General features: G+C 46.5%; 1 protein-coding gene across 4 annotated transcripts in view; it reads left to right on the top strand.

Annotated features, from left to right (window-relative positions):
- The first annotated feature begins 3,861 nt into the window (after positions 1 to 3,861).
- The window catches only part of FYCO1 (FYVE and coiled-coil domain autophagy adaptor 1), an 82,884-nt gene continuing 69,801 nt past the window's right edge, over positions 3,862 to 16,944 (top strand). For 3 of the 4 annotated variants that reach the window (XM_063115390.1, XM_063115393.1, XM_063115394.1), the window contains exons 1-2: positions 13,405 to 13,567; positions 14,087 to 14,247. In XM_063115390.1, the coding sequence (XP_062971460.1) occupies positions 14,193 to 14,247 (55 nt within the window). In that variant the 5' untranslated portion in view covers positions 13,405 to 13,567; positions 14,087 to 14,192. Of the gene's footprint in view, positions 3,962 to 13,404; positions 13,568 to 14,086; positions 14,248 to 16,944 lie in introns of those variants that run through there. The other variant, XM_063115392.1, reaches the window with a different exon arrangement.

Here is a 16,944-nt window from a genome sequence, read left to right as displayed (position 1 = left end):
CCACAAACCTCTCCCCTAAATGCCAGGCTCAAGTAGCGCCTGCTTGCTGGGCACCTCCACTTGGATGTCTAATTGGCACCTGAGATATGACATGTCTAAAACCCAACTCCTGATCTGCCCTCATACATACAATCCACATCTACTTCTCCTACAGTCTTCCCCAATGTTGTTTTTGCTAACTCCATTCTTCCACGACTAAGGACAAACATCTTGGAGTCATCCTTGGGTCTTTTCTTTTTCTCAGAACTCATGACCAATTCATGAGCAGATCTTCTCAGCTGTGCCTTTGAATACAGCCACCTCTCACCCCATCTCTTCTGCTACCACCCTGGCCCACCTATACTCTCATAGCTGTCTCCCTGCTTCTTCCCTTGCCCCTACGGTCTATTCTTCTCCTGCAGCAATGGCCTCCTTGGGGTTCCTCAAACACCAGGCACAAGTCTTGATTCAGAGCCTTTGCAGTGACTGTTGGTCCTGCCTAAGATTCTTCTTTCAGTTATGCATAAGCCTCACCCCATAGCTATCTCACCATGTGGGCTTCCTCATGGAGTGACTGCCTCAGGGTAGTCAGACTTCTTACATAAAATTTCAGAGCTCCAACTATGTCACCTTTTGTGACTCAGCCTCAGAAGTCATACAGTGTCACTTCTCCCATTCTCTGATCCAAGGCAAGAGCAATTAGACTCCACCTCTGGATGGGGAGTGGTAAGGTCACATTGTCGAAGAACATGTGAGATGGAAAATATTATTGCAACCATCTTTGGCCTTTTATAGCAAAAGTTTGTTGACCTCTCTCTGATCTAGAACAATGCCTGGAATAACAAGTGCTCAACAACTATTTGTTGAATAAATGAATGACTGAATAAGTAGCTATGATTCAGCCAAATACAACTTTTCTATTACCAAACAGAATGCTGTTTTTGAAGTACAAAACACAGTGTGTGCACTTAAAAGGCCCATTTTAGTGGTTTTCCCAAAATAAACATTTTGCCCAGAGATGAATTGAAGTCCCTATCTCTTTTTTTTTTTTTAAGGTTTTCTTTTTTTTTTCTTTTTTTTTTTTGTCTTTTTCGAGATAGATTAACTGCTCATAACTGTGAAATGACAAATTTCCAGCTGCAATTGCTTCCTGGACTTCTACCAGGGGCACATTTTTAAACATTAGGGGGTTCCCAAAAGTCCCAGGGTACGGGATATTGTCTTTTCTGTATTTGTTCAAGCTCTGTGTTTTTCATGAAACACTCCAACATTCAGGAAACTAATTGTCTTATGGAGTGAGTGGCCATATAACGTATTGACAAATTGGGACATTATTGAGAGTGAAGGGAGGTGGTATTAATATTCATGCTGGGATAACAGGACTGTCCTGGGTAAACCAGGAAGAACGGTCACCCTATTCTGTGGGGAATACTATTTTCTATGGTTATAATTCAAAATGGGAAAAATCTGAATCTCTGTCATCAAGGGCTTACTTAAAAATTTCTAAAGTTTTCAGTTGGAGTGGTGTTGAGAAAAGTCAATAGTAGAGTCACAGAGAAAAAATTCTGGAAAATATAGATGTCAGAATTCAAACCAAGTTCTGGGGCATTGAAGTCCAGATCCTTCTGCATTGCCCATGGGCAATTACTGAAAAGCAGTGTTCTGTAGGGGACGATGGTACAACCAACCTGGAGCTTCTGACTCTGCAGTCAAATTCCCACTCCCTCTGGGGGGTTCACACTCGAATTCTCCAGAAGAGAAGATTGATTGACTAGTGACCATCAAGAAGAGGCTGACTGTTTTGAGCTGAACTGCCACACCAGGCCACTGGCATAGCTTGATCCACCTCTGGACTGATTAGCAGGGACCAAGATGGTGGGTTCCCTGGCAGAGAACGTGGTTGCCCTACATAAATAACTGCCAATTCAGTGGTTAAGGACTTTCACTTTGTAATCAGACCACTCCAGACTCACCATCCGTCTTTACCACTATTAGGTTTTGACCTTGGGCAAGGTACTTAACCTCCCTGAATCTGTTTGCTTATCTGCTTAATGGGATAATTGTCATGAGACTGATACAAGGATAAAACTAAACGATGTGTGGAACACACTTAACATGGTTACCGGCACTTACAGAACCCTCAAAGAATGGGAACAATTACTCTGAGAGCCTCTTTCCTCATCAGGGCTATGGGCATGGTCAGCTTCCTGTGAGGATGAGACTCCTCTCCTGCTGCTTGTTTAGGCTGAAGGAGAAAGAGAGAAGGGGTTTTGGTGATTTTTGAATCTGATCTCTTTACCTAATGTGTATTCGCAAGAATATGCTGAGTTTGTTTGTTTGAAAAATTATAGTTTGAAATACCCAATTCCGTAATTTCATTTACAAAGGAGATCCAAGTTAAACTACCTAAATAGTAGTGATTTCATTAACCTTCCTCAATGTAGCTGACAGTGTGTTGAGTGGACGGAAGACCCTTCAGGGGTCCCCAGCTCTACCACTTACCAGCTGGGTGAACTTGAACTGAGCTTCAGTCTCCTCATTTCTAAAGTACGGTTAATGAATCCTACCTACATCATAGAGTTGCTGTGTGTGTTAAATAAAATGTTGTACAGAGTTTTTTTGGGCTAGGGTCTGGCACATTATAGGTCCTCAATAAATATTAGGTTTGTCTCCCTCTTCTCTCCAAATACCTTTTGGGTCTAAGTTTTGAACAAAAAATTAGACCAGATGACCAACATTAAAATCTCTCCCATCCTTAATATCTCATAAAGCTGCTCTGACTGTGGTTGGAGCAATGATTTTTCTCAGACCACTACGTTGATGGCTTTTCTTTTCCTTTTGTCATCTTCTCCCTGCTCTCCCCTTTTCCTTTCACAGTTTTCCTTTCTGTTAACGAGAATGGAAATCACTTCTGTTCATGCACCTCCTCCCCAACCCCACCCCCAAACTGACCATTCCATCCATCTAATTCACTGTCTTATCTATATCTAATTTATAAAGATGGCTAACGAGGTGCTATATCCTAAAATTAAGAAATCGATTTACTTTTCTGTATTATTCCACCCAGACAAATCCCTGCTCTCTCCATGTGTAATGTTGGGGACATGGCTCCTGTCTGGATGCCCCTATTTAAGTGCTGTTAGGCCTACGTGTTTCTGGCATAAATGGTGGCAACTAAGGCAGAGAATAAAGATGGCCAGCCCAAGCTAAGGAATGGAGTCTACGCTGAAATTCCCAGGGTACTGTCACTTTTCTATTGTGCCCTTAGTAGACACTGCTAATTGAATGAATTTGTTTTACTGTGTCCAGTTTTGCAACACACAACAGAAATTTGGCTGGGGATGAGGTGGAAGTTAGGGGTGTGGTAGTTCATTAACACACAGTTTTTGAGCACTGATTTTAAATCCCTGTGTTAAGAAGTGAGAGGGATCAAAAGATGGGATATTAGGCCCAGCAAAATATAATGTTTTTTATTTAGTCAATAAAAAAAATTATTTCAACACATAATCAATATGGAAATATTAATGAGCTACTTTACATTCATTTTTTGTATTAAATCTTTGGAATCCGGGTGTATTTTACACTCACATGCACAATTCTACTCGAACTAGCCACATTTTAAGTGCTCGATGACCACACATGGATAGCGCTGCTCTCAAGATCCCAGACTTGGTCTGAGGACACACCATGCCCTCCGCGATTGCAAGGGTTAACCTAGAGCTGGCTTTTGGAAAGGGGGAAGTGGAGGGAAGAGGCAGTGGAGGGGCAAACCTCAGCCCTGCGGAGCATGCCGGGAGTCGTAGTTGGCCGGCGGGGACCGATGGGAGTTGTAGACCTCGGGCCTGCGGGGCATGCCGGGAGTCGTAGTCCGCGCCCGCCCGCCTCCGGGTGTGCGCGTCATGGCCGCCGGCACGGCGCGCCTGTACTCTTCCGCTTGGTCCCAGAAAGTTTCGGTTTTGCCAGACCGTGGACCCACGAGCGCGTAAGTGCCGCGGGGGACTGGCCGGACTCCAGGGGCGCCTGGGCCGCTCTCTTCCCCGGAACAGAGAGCTTCGCTCCGGGCGCGGCTTGTCATCTGTTGCTTTTACCGTCCCCGCCCGTCCCTGGTCCCACAGACCCTGCCCGAGCCCCCCGCCTTTCCCCAGGCTGCTTCTTGTGGCCGGTTAGGAAGGCAGACCCCAAACACCAGTTCCAAGACCATGGTCGGCCGAGGGACCGCAAAGGAGCCCACCATGTGGGGTCTCAACAAGCCCGGGATCCTCAGGCTCAGGAGGACAGCCCCCCGAGTTTCTGCTTGCCTTGTCCTCAGGGAGCCTAGTTTCTGGCTGAACTGGGCCAGGCAGCCCAGACCTTCACTTTGCGAGACTCCGCTGATGGCCGGTTCTCTCCCCTCTTCCCAGGGGAAGGGAGGTTTGTTCTTCCCGGCCCATCCTTAGGCCACGGCCCATTCACTGTACCCACTGCCCCATGTGCCCGTGTGCAGGGGCTTGAGATAGCCCCCAGGTGATCTTTCCGGGAACACCTGTGGAAAGGCTTATGTTTCTCTAGGGTGGCTACACTGTACTGGACTAGAGCCCTTGCTATTGGAACCTAGGCTGGAGAGTGTAGGGGGAGGGCGGAATTTTAATTTTTATAAGAAAAGCATATGTGGTTGACTTCGTTACCCACGTGGCTCCCTGTTAATGCGCATGTGTCCTCCAATGCCCTTTGTCACTCTTCACCGTTCCCATTGGCCGTCCCTTCCAAAAAAAAAAAAAAATAGAGCACTTGTTGAAACTGCCTGTGTTGACCAGAGCCCCTCTGCTCCTCTGCTTGTGTTACCACAGCCGTTTCCTTTCCCGACAGAGAAGTGGGTCAGGGGCTTTTTGGTGGCAGAGGATCAAGGCTTAATCTGCTCACTGCCCTGCTGCTGCTGCAGGCCTTGTGGTCTCCACAGCAAGCTTAATTCCCTTGTTATCTGCCTCATGCTGGAGGGGAGTGGGGGTGGGAGTGGAGAAGAGCTGTCACTCTAACGTTTTCAGCTCTCAGTGGCTGCCACCTTCTGAAGTGGGCCCATGTCCATCGGGCTCCACTTGACACTTCCTCTGTGACTACCACTGTTCTTAGGTATTGAATGCCCACACACACTAGTTGTGGGCCGTGGCTGTTATGACTGGAAATCAGTTGTCGCAGTGATGGGTCTCAGCCTCCTTTGATTAAAAGGATCTGAAAAGGCTCTTGCTTTAGGAAACAGTGTTTATCTTGCTTACCTTAAAAAGTGTTCATCTTTGTGTAGCACTTCATTTATTTTTTCAGTCGTTGTTGACATTTTATTAGGAAAGTAGTGAAACAGACAGAATCATTGAAAGAATTGTATAGTGAACATCCATATACTCAACTCTTAATATTTTACTTTAATTATTTTTGCAGTTGCTTTAGAGATTGGTAATAGCCTCAGGCAGTGATCCTCTAGCTGCTTCTTGGGTGACCTTTGCCCCTTGGGGCTGGGTTTGGAACGCCAGAATGGGTTCAAATGGGAGCCAAATTTTTAGCCTGGTCCTTATTGGGAGCTTTGCCCCTGCGGATGTTTGTGATGAAAGGAACTACCTGTAACAGCAAGATCAGAGCAGCTGATGGCTTTGGTCACGTCTTTGACCCATGTTGGTCACCAAGGCCATGGGCTGCTGCTTCCAGAACACAGAGTAGTTACTCAAGAAATGGCAGCTCCCACCCCCCACCCCCACTCTGCTTCCCTTTAGGGGAGAGATTTGTGTGATAGGTAACCTGTGTTTGGGGGGGATTCCAAAGACACGACTTTGGTGACTCAAGACCAGACTGTCTTTAAATATGAGGCAGAGGAAATGTGTTGTCTATCTGTAGTCTCATGATGGAAACCACTGGTTAAAACTCAGAGTTAGGAGCCACGTTTGCTGCTGGCAGCCCCAGGCAGCGGGTAAGGGTCATTAATTGGTACCTTGTGACCATAGAGGCAACCTGTGAGCAGAGATGTGTTGAACATGGTCATGTGGACATTTGCTCACTTAGTGGCTGCTGTGTTCTTGCTCAAAAGATAAACAATGTTTCTATTTGTTAGTGATCTCGATGCCAGTTTTAAAAAAATAACAACTCTTGATTGGTGTAAGAGCCTCTGTTTGAACAATTAAATAAATCATAAGGGTGGGAATTGGAATGTTTCTGTGGGTCTACCCATGGAAATGTCTACTTTCTTGCTATTTTTTTATGCATCAGAATGGCTGAAGTGTCTGTATACCATCCCCGGAACAAGAGCTTCAGCCTCGAAACAAACAGCTTGAAAAGAGGAGGATAGCAGAAGCTGTGCTTACTTGGGCAAGAGGAGTTTTTTTCCTCTTCTCCCACATTGGAACGAGTCAGCCTGATGGTTTTAGGGACCACCAGTGGTCCTTCCTGTTCACATGGGTCTCTGTGGCATGTGAAAGACACCAAGGATCTGCTTCTGGTCAGGCCAGATCACATTTGCAGGGATAAGGATATGTACATCAGTGTGGTTTCGAGGACAGACTTAAGGAGAATCTGTGGTTTGGTTATAGTTCTGTGGCCCTATGGCTGGTTTCAGGGCCCACGAGCTGGTCTGGCCAACCATCTCAGGAGCCTGGGGTACTGCCCACTTGACCTGGGGCAGGAAACCAAGTTAGGGGAGACGTTAGCATCCCAAAGAAAAACTTGGACCAAAAAAAGCATTTCAAGAACACCATTAACATGCAGTGGGGTAGGCCAAGAGAAGAGTCCCTGTGAGAGGTCTAGGATGGGGCTGGACAATTGAACCAGAGGTGGTGATTTAAAATGGAGCTGGAAGGAATTTCCTGAAGCTGAACCTGTGGTCCCAGGTGCTTTTTCCAAGGCAGCTACAGACTGCGTCAGGAACAGGGAGAGGGCATTAGAAGGCTTAGCCAAAGTTAGCCATTGAGAATGTCTGTTCCTGCCCTTTCCCATCTTCTCCAAGGGCAACAGTTCTTAGTCACTCCACATAAAGGAAGGTAAAGGGTTACCACCAACATTGTGCCTGGAAAAAATCAAGGTAGGAAGAGAGCAAATAACTTCCCCAGGACAGACAGATTGCTTGAAAATAGTTTGGTGAGCTAAATGTGCCTTGAGTCCATCCAATTATGGGCATGATCTTTATCCCATTATTTATTGCGTAACAGATAATAGAAAGTTCACATAACTAGTCTGATTCCGAAATCTGAATAGGGTCAAATTGATGAAACTCAGCTATCACTGAGTGATAAAAGAGAAGACAAATATCTTGCTCATTGTCACAACTCCAGCATCAGAGCCATGCTGGGTCTTGCTTGCCCTGCCCCTGCCCCATCTGTACCCAGGCTGTATGCTGCTCTTGTCATGCCACCCCCCTCCACCAAGGAGCACAGCAGAACCCAGACCCATCAACACCTCCCCACCCCAGTTTTCCTGGTTGATGGTGCCAGATCCACACTTCCAAGAATGGTGAGAAAAGGCCTTGGGAGGCATATTAGAATGCTAGGGTGCCATAACAAGATACCACAGACTGAGTGGCTTGAACAGCAGAAATGCATTTTCTCACAGTTCTGCAGGCTAGAAGTTCAAGATCAAACTTTTGGCAGGTTTGGCTTCTCCTGAGGCCTTTCTCCTTGGCTTTCAGACAGCTGCCTTCTTGCTTGTCCTCACATGGCCTTTTCTCTGTGTTCAAACTTCCCTGGTGTCTCTTTTGTATGTCCAAAGTTCCTCTTCTTGTAAGGACAGCAGTCAGATTGGATTAAGGCCCACCCTCATGGCCTCATTTAATCTTAAACCTCTTTAAAGGCCCTATCTTTAAATACAGTCGCATTCTGAGGTATGGGGGTTAGGACTTCAACATATGAATTGGGGGGTGGGGGCACAATTCAGCCCTTAACAGGGAAGTGGGGGTGTTGGTGGCAGTGTTTGTCATTGTCCTGGATGGGGTGAAGTTGGCTTCTGGGTAAGGCCTCCTCAGGGACCTAGCTGTGGTGCACACTTCCTTCTGTCCAAGCCAAAACCAGAAAGACAGGAGGAATTGGCTAGAGGAAAGCGTGGGAAGCATGAGCCAGGCAGAGCAGGGTCTTGGCGGAGGGACAGAGCATCCACACCCTGGAGGCAGGACTCTAGGCACTTCAGAGCAGTCCAGGAGGCCAGAACAGAGCTGGGAGGAAGGAGGGACAAGAGGACAAGCCTATCCTCATTGAGGCCGAACAGCTTGAGGATAAAGGGCCTCACAAGCAGAATTAAGAGATTTGTACACCAGCCTGACAGCAATCACCTGAGCTCTGAGGACATAGGGGGTATGTATACAAAGAGACTGGGTAGGAGAGGGTGAAGTAGACATACTTAATTCGTCCCTGAATTATCCCTGAATTATATTGCTTCATTTACTCTTGGAATAATAGTTCCATAATATTGTCACAATAATAACAATATAATGTTTACAATTATAACTTGATTTTTAAAATACATCATTTTAGTCAACATAAAAATACTCATAGTTTATGTTCAACAAAGAAAACTTGAAAAATCAGAGAAATAGAATTTTTTTTTTTTTAATTTACCCATGTTCCCACCATTGAAATACGATTATTATTTACATTTTGATACCTTTCTATGCCTCAAGTTTTAGTTTGGTTTATCTGTGTTTTGTGCTGTCTAATTATTCATTCATTCAGCAAGTAATTTATTGAGAGCTCTCCATGTACCAGAACTGTGCCAGGTGCCGGGGAAGTAATGAACAGCAATGGAGTTTACAGACAAGTGGGAGGATCAGAGATTAAACAAGAAATTATCATGGTGGTGAATGGTCCCAAAAGCCATAGAAGGGGAACATGAGACTCTGAAGTAGGGGATTGGAATCATGAGCAAAGCATGGTTTGGCGCCTCATGTGTTCACTTGTTTTCATCAAAGTACTCACCAGGCCTCAAGTGATCTTTCTTACTTATTTGAAAGCTTATTGGGGTATATGTTGTCTATATTTCCCACTGAGCATAAGTTCCTTAGAGGTCTCGGCTCCACCCACTGCCCTTTTCACAGCTGTAGCCCCAGCTCCTGGATCGGGCCTGCCTCTTAATAGTGGTGCCAAAAAATGCCTCTTGCCAGGCTGGCAGTTTGTTAGCACATACGGGTTATATGTTGCTTCCTCAAGTCCATGTTGAGTGGCTGTGTCATAGTATATCAGAGATTCAGTTCATAATTAATAATTGGCTGGACCGACCTCCTTGACACTCTGGTCAGGAGAGCATATGACTTCGGAGATCTTTAATTTTTCTCCACCTGGGTGGCATCTGTACTCTGGGGCAGGAGTAGATGTACCAGTTGAATTCTCAATTTTTTGTGCAGTTGTTCCAGAGACTGCCCAGATTGTCACACCTGTCATCATCACCTCCTAGTTGTTTACTCTGGGTCCCACAGCCCCAAGTGCAGACATGTATGTCCTTCCTGAGAGCAACTGCCCACCTTCCTAAAAAAAGACAGTTTCCCCAAGGTCCAGAAGCAACCCTTCATTTGCTCAGGTCCCTCCAGGGACCATGGGCTGGAATTGTGGCTGGGTTTTGGTGTGTTCTGGGGGAGTGACCAAGGAACCTGCTATATCGTTGGTGGGAGGAAGGAGGCCAAGAAAGGTTCAAGAGCAATGGCAAAGTCCCAAGTCCTCACTCCCTTTAAGAAAGAGAGAAAATTGCAAGCAAGGAGTGTTTGAGAAAGATGACCCAGGCATTGTTGGTTAACGCTTAATTATAGGTCCAAGGGGTTGGGTCACCTAATGAGCCTTTGTTCACGTGTGCTGAAACGCCTGCCTCTGAGCTGGCCTCTGACAAACTCCTGAGCACTCTCCTAGCCACCCTCTCGAAGCTCTGGTGACGGCAGTCTGCCTGCCCACCAACCATTTCAGCGCCTGAGCCAGCAGGACCTCCAGGCCTTCAAAGCTGCAGGTACCAGCCAAGTGCCCCCTTTCTATAGGTGGTGTTGATGCTATTGGGTGTGCTGAACCAGGCTGAAGCGATGGACTCTTCCAGAAGGGCTTTCTGTTTTTTTAACCATCCTTGTCATTAACATTGTTTCTTCATCAAGGTGGAATTTACAACTAGTGTGCTGCACCTTGTTTGGGACTGGGGGAGGAGTCCAACTGTATGGTGCCTTCTCTGAGTCACTTCTTTGCTATTGTGTTAGGAGCAAAATTTTGAAGGCAGGGCAAGATTGACTTCCACACCCCCGTCCTGCTCCTCCGTTCCTGCCCCTTCTTTCCTCAGATGCTATATTACTCCCGCATGAGCCAGTTTCTGGGCAACATTTTGAATATTAGTTATTTGCACCATAGTGTAAATAAGTTTACATGAGTCAGTCGGTGTCTTTGTATCTTAATTTGGGATTAAACTGCTGTTTCTATTGTTTAAAGCATTTAAGTCATCTGGGAAGATATAGGAGGAATTTGGAGATCAAGGAAAGTCCTTTATCTCTAAAATAATGTGTAGCTATGATGAGGAATTCAGGTACTATTTCCAGGTAATAAGAATTTTTTAAAATGTGTATAGTCCCTTTTTCTCTTTGTCAGAAGACTGGATGTTTTCAGACATTTTGGATAGGCTTAAATGTAATTTTGAGCTGTTGGCAAGAAAATCCAATGTTTCCAAAGATTTTATAAAGTGAATATCTCTTATATTTGAAAGAGCTTCCTAGAGACAGTGATGAAGGTTTTTACTTGTCGTGCAGCAAAGAATCTGGGTTCATGTAGGCAATTTGCACTTTGGGGGCCTTGTCTCAGTGCTGAGGCAGCCGCGGCCGTGTGTACAGAAGTGCTGAGAGTCTCCTGGGTTAGGAGAGCAGTTTGCTAATGGGTTGTAGATGTCAGCATTTGACTGGTTCATGTCAGAAGTCTGTGATCCCTCATCTAAAGGTCAAGCTTATCTGGAGACACAAGGAAGTTGAGAAGTGGGGGGTAGTGCCCCATTCTGTGCCTTTCGCTGGTTAATATGACCCCAGTCTGAGGCAGAGGAGGAGGAAGGGCAAGATGCTGAGAGTCCATGAAAATAGCTTCCCTGTGGTGATCATGTTGTCCCAAGGAAGCTGTGATTTACTTCCTGAATCCCTGAAGCTCACCATGACCCAGGAGCCTGGCAGTCAGTTTCTAAGGACTCATTACCTTGTTGGTGACGTGGGCTTTTTGGAAAATCAGCTTGTGTAATCAGCGCTGGGAACAGCTCACCCCATGACCTGGGAACCTGACACCAGCTGAACACACTTGGAAGTAAGAGAGAGCAGGCCTCCCTGCTCGGCCTGACAGGCAGTGTCACCAAAGCACCGAGAAGTCTTAAAGGAGCACATTGCTGTCCGTGTTCAGGCTCATCATGCCGAGATACTGGTTTGGTTTGCCGACATTATTTCCCTCGTGCCAGACTCCAAATAGGTCTGGTCTCCAGGAAATCCAGCTAGTTATATAGTTCGTGCATTGTTTTGACCACAGCCTGGGTTAATTACTCAGAATCTGTTCTTGCTAATCTTGTCCTTCCTTCTCAAGCTCCACCCTCTCGTGTGTGTGTGTGTATGTGTGTGTCCGTCCCCCCACTAGTCTTAAGTACACACAGCCCCAGTGGGCTTTGTTTGAGGACTCATGGGGTATTAATCCAGTCATCTTCCTCCAAGATGATTTCTTCCAGAAACTGCAAGGCCCTTTGTGTTGACAACAGCCAAATAAGAGGAATGCAGGAAGAGGGACGTATAGCTATAGCTATCCACCATAATCAAGACACCAAACAGAATTGCCCTCCAAAATTTCCCTGTGCCTGTTTGTAATCATACCCTCCCTTCTTCTCTATCCCCTGGCAGCCACTAATCTGATTTCTTTCCCAATGTTTTGCCTTTGCAAGAATGCCATATAAATGGCATCAGTCATAAAGTATGTAGCCTTTTGAGTGGCTTCTTTCACTCAGCATAATTGCCTTGAGGTTCACCCTTGGAATTGTATTTGTCTGTGCTCCATTGCTTTTCATTGCTGAGTACCCCTGCCTTTTTATCCATATCTCTGCACTGACCTCTTCCACTGTGTCTGGGTATCTGGATATTTTTCTATCTGTCTCCTTGGTGGAGAGCCGAGATCCTCCAGGGCTGGACTGTGCCTTGTGTGCCTCCATCCCTAGAATGCGCATAGTAAGCACTTGATAAAAGTGGTGCTGGACAGCTGTGTGTTGCTAGTGAAGACCCTTCATGCTCTGGGCCTTGCCGGAAGAGGTGACGCATATGCCTGGGCAGGAGGTGTTCCTTGCAGAAGGCTGGCTGAGCCTGGGTTCTGGCTCTCCCTAAGGTCCTGGTGGTCCCTGCTCAGTCTCTGTGTTCAGCAGGTGACCTGGAGAGACACAGAGGGATGGGCATGCAGGCTTCTCGTACACCATTCTCACCCTCAGTTTGGTGTTCGTGATGGGCAGGTGCCAGCACTTGTTGGGGGATTCCGTGTGGATCCCCTGAATTTCTGCTCTTTGGAGCTCTGTGTCATGAATTACTGGGTCTGACTGTCTCCTTCCTCCCGGGCCTGATAACCCCTCTTTGGGCTTTGTTTGCACTGAGTCACTCTTGCTTTGGCTTGTTAGTTAAAAATAGGTGCTAGGCATCTCCATCCTGTGACCGGCCCTTCCCTCCTCAGGCTGAAGCTGGAGTGCTTATGTAAATATTTGGAGGAGCTTTTAGTTAGGAACATTTCCATTCCAGGATCTCCTTGCCTTGACTCCTGGGGTGGTAAGGGGGAGGTGGCAGTGGGAAGGTAAGAGCTGTTATGTGCTAGAAACACTCAGAGACCACAGGTTGTATGGGAGACGCTGGAGTTCAAGGTCATTCCTCGGAGCCAGTGGAAGTGGTTGGTCATTTGCTGTCATAAGTCATTTGGCTTAGCCCTAAAGGTTCAGCAGGACTTATTGGAAAAAGCACCAGGTTTGAAATCAGACTGACCAGGGTTCAAACTGCAGTTCCACTGCTTATTGTCCTGTGGCCTTAGACAAGCTACATGATTCCTCTGAGCATCAGTTTCTCCTGTGTAAACAGGGACGATGTTATCCACTCTACCAGGCTGATTGTGAGAACTAAAAGTGATCGTGTGTGTAAAGCATGTAACAGGGCCCCTCGCATGTAGGTCTTCACATAGTGGTGGCCGCTACAACACCCGGCTCTAGTCTTGCTATCTACTTTTGCCAGCAAGCATTACAACTTTGCACTGGACACCTAAAGGAAGAAATAGAGGTTCTGAAAGGACACAAGAGTGTCTAAATCCATGTCCAGACCTCTTTCCAGTGTGCTCACATCTCCTCACTTTTGTTGGTCCTCAGCAACTACTGTATCCTTAAATCACCTCAACAGCTGCCCAAGTAGGGCTGGCAACTCGGGACTCACCAGCCAGGAGAAGACTGTAACCAAGCTTAAAATAGAGACAAGTCCCTTGACTGATACAAGGGCTACACAGGCCAGGTACGAGGGATGTCAGGCCAGGTGGCGTCTGCACACCCAGTCTGAGCCGGACTCTGGGTAGCTGGAGGCTGCAAACCTGCCGACAAGGGGGACCCTGCCAGGCAAGCCAGGCTTTTCTCAGGTCCAGAAGCCCTGACGGTATGTGTCCTCAGCCCCTTGCCCCCCAGAGCTACCTGGCCAGAGGCTACTGACCATTTCTTGAGGAAGAAAGCCTGGGAGGATGTGGGGCTGGGGATGCGGGGGGATAGGGATCTGGTGTTAGCTGGCATTAAGACTTAGAGGAGTTGTCTGAATCTAGGAAAGACTAATTCTAGCCTTTGGTACAAGGGGATGGAGGGAGCCACTGGGTGGCTTTTTTGAGGATGGAAAGTGAGGCAGTCCTGTATAAGAGGCAGAATGGTAGAGTAGCTCAGAAAGAATAGGCTGTACTGTTTGATCTTGATTCTCGTTAAGCTCCAAACCAGGTCACACTCCCTGTGTCTGAATGTAAGTGTCAGACGCTAACTAGAGACTGCCCACAGAGCAAGGCTTACATAGAAAGGTCAAGCCCTCCTGTCAAGGGAAGACATCCAGATAAGGCAACCTTGTGCCCAAAGCATAGTTTTTCTAATACCGTCCTCAAATTATGTCTGTGACTACTTCCTTTTCCCCATGCAGGAGCTGCCATGGAATCTGACCACTGCTGACCAGACAGCCACGGAGGGCTGAAGTTCTAAGCCTTTTTCCCAACCCAGGCAGGAGGCACCCAGCCAAGAAAGGCACCATGGCTTCTACCAGCATGGAGAGCCAGCTCCAGAGAATCATTCGAGATTTGCAAGGTATGGTTAGGTAGCTTGATGTACCAAGTTTCGTTTTGAGGGACTTGTGCTGTGCTCTTGCCATTGCCAATTGAAATTCAGCCCTTGCATCTTTGTTCACATTGGGAGTAATTGGAGCCCTCAGGTCAGATCATATTGAAGTATTTGGGGTTCAGATATGCACCCTGTGTATAAGGCTGGGTGAGCTTGTCTGGCTCTCCTTCCAGAGCACTGTAAAGCCAGTTTGTAAGCAAAATCATATAACCCTCTCCGGGACTGGGTCTTATTTCAGTTTGTGTGTATGTGCTTTTTCAAGCTGCCTGCTAAGTATTTGGCTGAATCACAGACCTCTGGGCTTTGATGAAGTTGGCTCCTTTGGGGAAGAATATTCTCCCTCCCACTGGGCAAGAAGGCCAGATACCTGTCGATCTTGTTTTGCTGCCCCACCTGGTCCTGGCTGGTGGATAGACCCCCGTTGCCTGTGGTACACTACAGTTCTGGGCCTGCTGCCTCCCGGACTTCCCTGAGCACAGCATTGCCCAGTGAGAGAGACTGCCACTTGTAGCCCTTGTCTCAGTGGAGAAAGGCAAGGCAGGGGAAGATGCAGCTAAAGCTTAGCAGGCTTGGGAGAAATGGATTGGATTCAGCATTGGCTGCAAATTGCACGTTTCACTCTTTCAGATGATGTCCCAAGGGTTAGAATTTTTGTAAGTTTTCCATCCCCCACTGATCACTGGGGCTGGTCTTGTAAGTCTCTTTGGAACACCAGCACGTTTGCTGCAACACGATTTGAAGCTAACCACATCCTTCAAACCTGCAGAGTCCATGGTGACACTTTCCTGACAGACTATTTAGGTTCAGGTTCTTTACTGCTTAGACACAAGGAGCAGTTATCTCTCATATCAAGGTCCATTGTTCTAGTATGGCCACAGTGTAATCCTCATTCTGAACGTCCAAAGTCAACGAGATACAAATCACTTTCTCAGGCTTATTATGTTCTACTTACAGTGCTTTGAGTCTCTGAGAGCTAATAATTACATGGCATTTTGTGTGCACCAGGCATCGTCCTGCACATGTCTTATAGATAGTAACTCATTTAGTCTTCACATTTAGTCCTGTGAGGTAGATACCATTATTATTCCCATTTTGCAGATGAGGAAACAGGCACAGAGAGGTTAAGTAACTTACCTAAGGTCACACAGAGCAGAGCCTGGGTTTGCATACCAACAGCCTCGCATCAGTCTATGCTCTTAACCACACTAGTCTACTTTCAGCTAAAATGTTAGGTGCTTTTCTTAAAGAAAAAAAAAAATGAAAAACTACACAGAGGGACAGAGAAAGTAAAATGACAATCCCTGAGTTTGCCACTGGCCTTTAGGCAGTGTTTTCATGTTTCAACATCTGGTTATCAAGGATAACTTTGGGACCCAGAGGTCCTTTTAGGAGGGAAGAGAGAGAAAAAGAGGACTCTTGGGTAGCAGAGAGGACTGTCTACGCCGTGTACTGGCTAAATCTAGTCATATCTACATCCTGGGCTGGTCCCAATGTCCTGTGCATAGCCCACAGAACACTTTGGTGGGAATTCTTAAGAGGCGCCACTTTCTCAAGACCTTTTACTTTCATCTTCTGGTAAATGTCTTAATAAGCAGACGGATCTACACCATTACCATGAGAGTGGTGCATCCTTAGCTGAGGCATCCTTGTACAGTACAAAGCCCTCACACCTCTGCAGGGCAGCCCACTCATCCTCTTGGTGATAGTAGTTACAAGGACTTTGGCATGGGGTCAGCTCCTGGCTCCCCCTTTTAACCCTGTAAATGCTGGGCAAAGCCCTTTACCTGTCCAGTTTGCAGTTGCTTCCTTCGTGTGCCAGGTGGGTTTGGTGATAACACCCACTTTCAAGATTGTTGAGAGAATCAAATATGTAATGACTGTAAAGCTAATATTATTCATAAGTAGCATTTGGATTATTAGAGATTAGAGCTGAAAATTTCATATTTCATATCCAAAGCCTCCTTCTTTCAAGGTTTTGGGAGTTCCCAGATCAGGTCATGAGTGTTTACCCAGCCTGAGGAGGAAGAAAGGTAGAGGAGGAAAGTTATGTGTCTTTCCCAGGTCCCTGGCCCCAGCTCTCAATGCCAACCATGGCAGACACTTCTAGTAGAGCACAACTGGACAACAGTCATTTGTTGTAAGAATCAGTTGCAAGAACGTGTCATCACCATTTGCTGACCTTTGCCTGAGAGGTCAGTGTTGATTAAATTTTCAGCTAGCTCAGGCTCATCTTCAGTCCCGGGCAGGTCTTTTCAAACCATGGTGCTTAGGAACAGGGGTTAGGGGTTCCTTTTCCTTTAAGAATTGTTAGAAAAGAAGATAGTTTTGTCCAGCACATCCCAGCCATCTCAGCTGGGGAATATTTCGCCGTATCTAAACCAAATCCAGTGTCTAACGGTCCTTCTGTCCCATAGCAGAGGCAGTGAGTGAAAGTCAAAGGTGGTTTTCCCCTTTTCTGCACAGGGAGATAAATTATTTTAGAAGTTAAGAGGTGAGCTCTGGGGTCAGAAAGCCCTTGAGAAAACCAAGGTTCTTATTCCAGCTTTGCTGTTTGCAACCCATGATCTTTGGCCACGTGCACTGACCTCTCTGTGCATTACTCATCTGTAAAATGGAGATATAATACCAGATTCTAAGTTTCAATTATTTTTTTCACATTTTTTT

The sequence above is a fragment of the Cynocephalus volans genome, chromosome 11 (assembly GCF_027409185.1).
Source record: "Cynocephalus volans isolate mCynVol1 chromosome 11, mCynVol1.pri, whole genome shotgun sequence".
Taxonomy (NCBI): domain Eukaryota; kingdom Metazoa; phylum Chordata; class Mammalia; order Dermoptera; family Cynocephalidae; genus Cynocephalus; species Cynocephalus volans.
This window is presented reverse-complemented; position numbering and strand designations above follow the sequence as displayed.